At 55.5% G+C, this 8,606-nt stretch overlaps 1 protein-coding gene across 1 annotated transcript; it reads right to left on the bottom strand.

The window, feature by feature from the left end:
- Window positions 1-5,344: 5,344 nt before the first annotated feature.
- LOC123070732 (RGG repeats nuclear RNA binding protein A) lies at window positions 5,345-8,260 on the bottom strand. Its single transcript, XM_044494037.1, has 5 exons — window positions 7,940-8,260; window positions 7,109-7,764; window positions 6,746-6,983; window positions 6,449-6,655; window positions 5,345-6,223 (listed from the first exon to the last, which is right to left on the bottom strand). Exons 4-5 carry the CDS (start codon window positions 6,626-6,628, stop codon window positions 5,912-5,914), a joined length of 492 nt encoding a protein of 163 aa, XP_044349972.1. The 5' UTR covers window positions 6,629-6,655; window positions 6,746-6,983; window positions 7,109-7,764; window positions 7,940-8,260; the 3' UTR covers window positions 5,345-5,911.
- Window positions 8,261-8,606: the final 346 nt, after the last annotated feature.

Raw genomic sequence — 8,606 nt, 5'->3', positions numbered from 1 at the left:
CGTGGCCGGCGCAGGCCCTGGCAAGCACCGCTGCGCCCGTCGCCCCGCTGCAGCAGCAGCCGCAGCTCCAGGCGCCACCGCCGACCAGCTCCGGGGCGGCTACGACCGCGCCGGCGGGAGTCCCGATCCACCAAGTCAGGTTTCTGCCCTCGCCATCACCCCTACCGGCCTGGTTGTCCGGGTCGTCGCCGCAGCCGGTCTACACGATGACCTCGAAACCCACCCTACAGTACGGCGGGTCCTCCGGTGCCGCCGGCCCCTACGCTGGCCTCGACGAGCAGCCGTTCCATCGGGGGCCCCCTGTGTCCACCGAACCGGCGCCGCCCCCCTCATTGCTCCGCACCGACACGCCATACTCCCACGGCGGTCATACTCATACACCGCCGCGTTTCGCCAAGCTCGACTTCGCCACTTACGACGGCACCGAGGATCCCCTCAACTGGCTGAACCAATGTGAGCAGTTTTTCCGGGGGCAACGTACACTCGCGTCGGACCGCACCTGGCTCGCCTCATATCACCTTCGGAGCGCCGCACAGACATCGTATTACGCCCTCGAGCAGGACGAGGGCGGCATGCCCCCATGGGAGCAATTTCGCGAGCTCTGCCTCCTTCGCTTCGGGCCGCCAATGCGCGGGAGCCGGCTGGCGGAGCTAGGCCGCCTCCCCTTCACCTTCACGGTGCAGCACTTCGCCGACCGCTTCCAGGCCCTGGCGTGCCATGCGCCCGGCTTGACGGCTCGTCAGCGGGCCGTGCTCTTCGTCGGCGGTCTACCAGATCATATCCTTGTGGACATGGAGCTTCGGGGACCCCAGGACCTCCAGACGGCGATGTACTACGCCCGCGCCTTCGAGCGTCGCACGCAGGCCTTGCAGCAGGCGGCACCGTCTCGGTGGGGGCCGCCACCGGCGCCGCTTAGCGCTACAGCCGACGGGAGGGGAGCAACTCCGGGTCACCGTGGCTAACGGCGACCGACTCTGCTGCCACGGGTTGGCGCAAAACGTGCCCATCACCATCGGCGACGAGCACTTCACCATCACATGCGCCGGCATCGACTTGGGCTGCTTCGACTTCATCCTCGGCGTTGACTTCTTGCGGACCCTCGGTCCCATCCTATGGGACTTCGACGCCCTAACGATGACCTTCTGGCGCCAGGGGTACCGCGTCCAGTGGGAGGGCGTGGGTGGCGCCTCACTGGCAGCGCCGCAGATGCAGCTGGCCGCGACTGCTGCAGGGCCCGAGCACCCTTTGTTGGATCACCTTCTACAGCAGCACCGCGACCTCTTCGACGAGCCTCAGGGTCTTCCGCCAGCCGGGTGTATGATCACCGCATTCATCTCCTGCCAGGCACGGCGCCGATGGCGGTGCGCCCCTACCGCTACCCCCAGCTGCAGAAGGACGAGCTGGAGCGGCAGTGCGCGCTCATGCTCGCCTTGGGCATCATCCCGATCTCTACTTCGCCGTTTTCGGTGCCGGTCCTCCTCGTCCGTAAGTCGGACGACACATGGCGCTTCTGCATCGGCTACCGTGCCCTTAACGCCCAGACGCTCAAGGACAAATTTCCTATTCCGGTCATCGACGAGCTCCTGGACGAGCTACATGGGGCGTGCTTCTTCACCAAGCTCGACCTCCGTTCGGGCTACCACCAGGTGCGGATGCACCCAAACAATGTCGCGAAAACGGCGTTTCGGACTCATCACGGCCACTTCGAGTTCGTGGTGATGCTTTTTGGCCTCTCCAACGCCCCGGCGACCTTCCAGGCCTTCATGAACGACGTCCTCCGCCCCTACTTGCGTCAGTTTGTGCTTGTTTTCTTTGATGTCATTCTTATCTACAGCGCCTCGTGGGTGGAGCACCTTCAGCACGTCGCCATCGTCTTCAACGAGCTTCGAGCGCACCATCTTCATCTTAAGCGCTCGAAGTGCTCGTTCGGCACGACTTCAGTCGCCTACCTCGGCCACGTCATCTCGGCCGAGGGTGACGCTATGGACGCCGACAAGGTGGCGGCCGTGGCGGATTGGCCGACGCCACACTCACCGCGGGCTCTCCGCGGCTTCTTGGGCCTCGCCGGGTACTACCGGAAATTTATCCGGGAGTTCGACATCATCGCGTCTCCGCTCACACGCCTGTTGCGACGCGACGCCTTCGCCTGGGATGCGGAGGCCACTGAGGCGTTTGAGGCTCTCAAGAGGGCCCTCACGACGGGTCCCGTCCTCTAGATGCCCAACTTCGACCGTCTGTTCATGGTGGACTGCGATGCCTCCGGTGTGGGGTTCAGCGTCGTCCTCCATCAGGGCAACGGGCCGCTTGCGTTCTTCAGTAGGCCCTTCGCCGCGCGCCATCATAAGCTCGCGGCCTATGAGCGGGAGCTCATTGGCTTGGTGCAGGCCATGCGCCAATGGCGGCCATATCTTTGGGGGTGGCCGTTCCGTATTCGCACGGATCACTACAGCCTCAAGTTCTTACTGGACCAGTGGCTCTCGACTGTGCCGCAGCGCCAGTGGATCAGTAAGCTCTTTGGCTTCGACTTCACCGTTGAGTATCGTTTGGGCCATCTTAACACCGTAGCCGACGCCCTGTCCCGCCGCGACGCCGACCATGACGCGGACGCCGGCACCGCCGACGGGGCAGCCCTCTGCATCCGCTCGGGGCCCTCCTTTGCCCTCATCGACGACATCCACAGGGCCACCTTAGAGGCGCCGGACACTTAGCTCCTTCCGCAGCGTCTTGATGACAGCGACTTGGAGGAGCCGTGGAGTTTGGCGGATGGCTTGCTCCTGCATGGGCGCCGCCTCTTCGTGCCGGATCACGGCGACCTTCGTCACCCGGTTCTACTGCTGGCACACTCGGCCGGCCACGAGGGCGTGCAGAAGACCCTCCACCGTCTCCGCGCCGATTTCTACCTTCCCGGCGATCGGGCCCTGGTCCGAGACTGGGTGAGGTCTTGTCTTACGTGCCAACGTAACAAGACGGAGACACAGCGGCCGGCTGGGCTGCTACAGCCCTTGGAGGTGCCCTCTCAGGTCTGGGCCGATATCTCTATGGACTTCATCGAGGGCCTCCCCAAGGTGGGAGGCAAGTCCGTCATCCTCACGATGGTCGACCGCTTCTCCAAGTACGCACACTTCACTGCGCTCGGCCATCCCTAAACCGCCACCTCCGTGGCCCGTGCTTTCTTCGACGGCATCGTCCGCCTACATGGGTTTCCCTCTTCGATCGTCAGTGACTGGGACCCAGTGTTCACGGGGCATGTCTGGCGCGATCTCTTCCGGATGGCGGGCGTGAAGCTCTGCCTCAGCACGACCTTCCATCCTCAGACGGACGGCCAATCCGAGGTGGTCAACAAGGTGATTGCCATGTATTTGCGTTGTGTGACAGGTGGTCGTCCTCGGGCTTGGGTGGACTGGCTAGCATGGGCGGAGTGCTGCTACAACACCTCTTATCACTCCGCCTTGCGCACTACGCCATTCGAGGTGGTCTATGGCCGACCGCCCCCGCCCATCCTGCCGGTTGACCCGGAGACGGCTAGGACGAAGGCGGCAGGCGACCTTCTTCGCAGACGGGACGAGATGCTTGCGGAAGTGCAGCAACGACTCGTTCAGGCCCATCAGTTGGCCAAGCACTACTACGACGGCCACCACCGCGAGGTAGGGTTCGCGGCGGGCGACTGGGTGTGGTTGTGTCTTCTTCACCACTCTACGCAGTCCCTTGACCCGCGCGCGAAGCGTAAGCTGGGTCCTCGCTACGCTGGGTCATTTGCCGTGCTGGAGCGCATCGGCAAGGTGGCCTACCGCCTTCAGCTTCCGGCCGGTGCTCGCATCCACGACGTCTTTCATGTGGGGCTGTTGAAGCCCTTCCGTGGGGATCCGCCGGCGGCCACACCGGCACTTCCTCCGACTTCTGACGGCTGTCTCCTTCCTGGACCGGCGAAGGTGTTGCAGGTCCAGCTGCGCCGCGGGGTGTGGTACTTGTTGATCCAGTGGGAAGGCCTGCCGGAGGAGGATGCAACTTGGGAGCAACGTGATGAGTTCCGCCATCACTATCCAGACTTCCAGCTCGAGGACGAGCTGTTTGCGCAGGCGGGGAGAGATGTTATGACCGGCGTCACTTATAGCCGGAGGAGGCCCAATGGGCGCGTCTAGTTAGGGGCTTAGCCCAAATTATTTTATTTTTAGCAGCGAGGTTATATAAACAGTTGTAAGACTCCCGTTTGGAATTAAGCAATAAGACATAATCTATTGCCCGGCTCCCAGAGGAGCCGGAACCCTAACCTAGCCGCCGCCTCTCCCATCGCCGCCGCCTTCCTCTCCGCGTGAGACGGCGCCCACACGCCGGCCGCCGCGGTCACGAGCTCGTCCACCTCCCTCCTTCCCCTACAATCTCCGGCCAAGACCCGGTAGAACCCTAGCTCCTACCATATTGTTCTTAGTATCTCTGGAGTGCGTATCCATCAAAATTAGCTTTACAAGTGAGAATTGGATCAGGTTGCCTGTGTTCCACAAAACAGTGATAGCAAAAACAGCAGAGTTCAGACTAATGAACATCTTTGGCATGCCATGGATAATTGTCAAACTACTAGCATGTAAATCAGAAATAACTTCAAGCTTAAGTCTGGAAGTGTACTTGTCGTACACCCAGCAAAAAAATAGAGCTGTTTAAACAGCCTGCAGAAGTGCACGAGCAACTGATTATGTAAAAGATGTCAATGTTTATAACAGCCAAGTTTATGCACGGCCGTGAAATGGCATCAGGGAGATATAATATACGTGAGCGTTACAAACTAGTAACAATGTACTGAGAACTTGCGTACAGAAGAACATTACAGAATTAGAGAATGTCATGGATGGTTTGTGAACATCTTTTCTGCTGTCTTAATTCATGTAGTGCAGCTTACCTACTGTGTTATGTGAATTAGAGAATGCAATGATAAAATTTAGCCTATAGGGACTAAATGTCTTTACGACATTGTTCTTTGGCTCAGAGTTTTCACATGTTAGCACTTGCTAAGTATTTGTAACTGAACATAGTGGATGCGATGGAAAGGATAATAGTACTGCAGTAGTGCCACAAAATGTCGAGAACAAAAAATTGCAGGGTTTAGACTAAAGAACATCCTTTGGTGTGCCATGAATAATTATCAAACCACACATGCATAAAGAGTAACTTCTAGTTCTAGCTTAAGTGTACCTGTCATGCAGAACCTGATCCTGAAAACATTTTTTCCTTCAGAGGGCATGATGATAAAGTGCTTGATTTTGCCAAAAATCTTCTGCTTCCTATTGCAATTTCAACGACAACAAAACCATATCACAGCCCACACTTCATCAGAAACAAAACAATTGACAAGTAAACTAACACCAAAGCTTATAATAAACCCAGGGCAACACATGATACCACGTAGTAGCTCTGTTACAAAACTGTCTCCTCTTCTTTCCTCTAAACTCTCCTCTCCCTCTTAATAATAAGAAAGAAACAAAGACCTATCTAGGCCTGGGACTGCGCCTGAGATGTGCCACCTAGAGCTGGGAAGTCGGCCTCTGTGATCACCACTTTATCCTCCTCCTTTGGCTTGGGAGCTTGCCTCTGCCGGTAGTTGCCGCCCTGGTGGTATCCGCCATTGCCCCGCCCACTGTTGTAGTACCCACCCCGGTAACCATTGTAGCCATCCTGGTGCTGCTGGTAACCGTTGCCCCGGCCACCATTGTACCGGCCTTGCTCCTGGCGGTTGCCATTGTAGGCATCCCTGCGCTCCTGGTAACCACCATTGCCCTGGCCACCACCATTGTACCTGCCTTGCTCCCGGCGGTCGCCATTGCAGGCATCCCTGCGCTCCTGGTAGTACCCACCCTGCTGATCCCAGCGCTCGCCATTGTACCCATCCTGGCGCTCCTGGTACCTGCCGCTGCCCCTGCCGCTATTGTACCCACCTTGCTGGTAAGTGGTAGCCGCCTTGCCGGCGCTCGCCATTGTAACCCTCACCCCTCCTTGGGGCGCCACTGTCGTTGGCGTTGGCCTTGGCCTCGGCGTTGTGGAACACGATGGAGTTATGGCCGCGGCCAGCGTTGTAGACCCGGCACTCAGAGCTGCTGTCACGGTTGCTACAGCCATTGTAAGCACCGTTGCCACGGCCTCCCCTGTAGCCGCCATTTTGAGGGCGCCTCGGTGGGGTAGGAGGCACGTACTCTGAACCATCCTCTGGCTTCAGGTACTCCTGGATGCTGATAGCCTGCAGCAAAAAGCAGCAGTAAGGATCACACTGTCACTAACAAGCGCAATACAAATTAAACAGCACTGAAGTAGTGATCGTACATTCTAAGGACATGCCTAGATTTCAGAAGATGGTTCAGTAAGGTAAAACATGCCCCTTTCATATCTCAGCATCAAAATTCAAAATGCATATTGTTGGAAGACTAAAAAGTTGTAACAAAAAAAGATAAGTTAATTTCACTACCTTGAGAGGCTTGGCTTCCTTTGCAGCAGCCTCCTTTGCCTTGCGAACATTTTCCGCCTTCAATTTAGCATCATGCTCAATCTTCTTCTTCTCTAAGAGCTGGAGACCCTCAAAATCTACAGCAGCAGCCCTCCTCTCCTCAGGTTTAGAGGCCTCCTGGGACTTCTTCTTTTCTTGCATCTTCTCATATTCTTCAAGGGCAATCACCTGCTCCAAATTAGCACATCACTAAAAAGCTTGAAAAACAGAGCAAAGGGTCTGTACGTGAGGCAAGTATCCGCAAGTGTAGAAAAGTACAATTTTCTCTTGTTCAATGGGAGCCTCCTGCTCTTCCTGAGCAGTCTCATTAGGAGCATCCCCATCAGAGTCTTCCTTCTTAGGCTTTTGCTTCTTCAGCTCCCTCTTGACAGAGCACTGAGACACTTGGTCTTATTGGTCTTATCCTTCTTCTAGGCTCCCTCATTATCAGCACCTTCTCCCCCTGGCTTCTTTTCGGCACCCTCTCCCTCTTCTTAGAATCATCTTTTTGCACATCCTTGTATCAGTTTCAAACATCAATGAGGTTAACTTGAAGGATAATGGTTACGTTTCACAACAAAGCAAGGAAAACTTGTACAATAACCAACAGAAAATAAAAGGTCAAGGCTCGGTGGAAGATACCCTGTAGACTTGTCAGATTCAGAGGCAGGGACGGCTTCAACAACATTCTGAGCAGGGGCTTCCACCTGCTTTTCCTCAGCAGCAGGCTCCACCTTCCCTTCAGACTTCTGATCAACATCAGAAGCAGACACAGAGGATGGCTTACTCTTAGGCCTGTACTGCAGGTTCTCCCTCCTGTACTGCCTGTCATCCCTGCCGCTGCCATTGCGGTGGCAGAGATCCTCAGAGAGCGGAAAATACCTCTGTCAAACCCTTGAGTCAATCACTCACAATAAATCCAAAAAAGAAACAAAGATGAAGTCTGAAAAGACCCAACATTTACTAGCTCAATTCCATTCGCAAAAAGAACGCAGAGAGGTTCCCCTATTGCAGAAATAAGCACCGGATGGAAGAAAAGGAAATTAAAGGAACATCTAACAGAAAATGCCATCTTTTATGGGCATCAATGATTACAGTATAGTGGCATATGTGCAGTAAAATCTGCATTTTTTGTTCTAGTATATGGCTTCCTAAGCCAATTTTGCTAAAACTCTACGTGAGTTCAACAAAGTCCTACGGGACAGGGCTAATATAAAACCTAAACTACTCATGCAGTCGGTCCTCTGGAACTCTTCCACTCCGGTGTTGGGTCGATCCTCCTCGTTGACGCGCCAGCACTGCATAAGAATCATGGAAAGAAAATGTTAGGAGAGAGAATTGCGGGATCGAAGCTACAAGAAGTGGGGATTTCGCTCGAGCAGGAACCCTAGTTGAGACCCCCAAAGAAAGAAAGAAAGAAAGAAAGAAAGAAAGAGGAAGAAAGCGGTGGATTGGGGGGGTGGGGGGACTCACCACTAGTTCTTCCGAAGCTTGATATGCGCATGGCGGCGACCTTTCTTTGCTTGCTCACCGGCAATCCGCTCCTCCGCCTGGCGCTGCAGCATCTCGAATCGCCTCTCCCGGCAGCGCGACGCGTGCTCGAAGATGAGGGCGACGGTGACCCCGCTCTCCTCCCAGCCGCAGAGGGGGCAGCGTCCCGTCGTCGTCCACCCCGAATCGCTCGGCCAAGGGGCCGCGGTCGAGGAGGAAGACGCCCTCTCCATCGATCCTGCTCCTGCGGTCGAGATCTAGCGACAGGATGTTTTGCGCGCAAGCCCTCTTTCTGTTTCTCGGGGGCTCTCGGGGGTAGAATGCAGATTACGCGATTCTAAGGGGCCTCCCTTTTATAGCCCAACGTACGTTTTCTTCCAGGTCGGCTTTTCCCTGGTTGAGAAAAAAAAATGTAACGGGGTTTCTTCTGTATTTGTTTTCTACTCCCTCCACACCAAAATATAAAAAATTGGCTAAAAATATAGCCTGCATCAGCATATAATACGTGTTCAAGCCACACTTTTGACTGTATAAGATCTTGTTCATATAGGCAGTCGGTGATCCATAGTAGACCCTGTGTAGTAGGAAGAAAAATTGGGGTCATACTATTTAGACGGATGCTCACTGGTCTGAATTGATAAGGATCCCC

This window comes from Triticum aestivum, chromosome 3B (assembly GCF_018294505.1).
Source record: "Triticum aestivum cultivar Chinese Spring chromosome 3B, IWGSC CS RefSeq v2.1, whole genome shotgun sequence".
Classification (NCBI taxonomy): domain Eukaryota; kingdom Viridiplantae; phylum Streptophyta; class Magnoliopsida; order Poales; family Poaceae; genus Triticum; species Triticum aestivum.
Note: the sequence above shows the minus strand (reverse complement) of the source record. Positions and strands in the feature narration are given on the sequence as shown.

Coding starts and splice junctions, on each gene's coding strand:
- LOC123070732 (XM_044494037.1), bottom strand. CDS start 6,628: ATGCAAGAAAAGAAGAAGTCCCAGGAGGCCTCTAAACCTGAGGAGAGG. Junction 6,224..6,448: donor AGGAAGCCAAGCCTCTCAAG/GTAGTGAAATTA, acceptor TTTTTGCTGCAG/GCTATCAGCATCCAGGAGTA.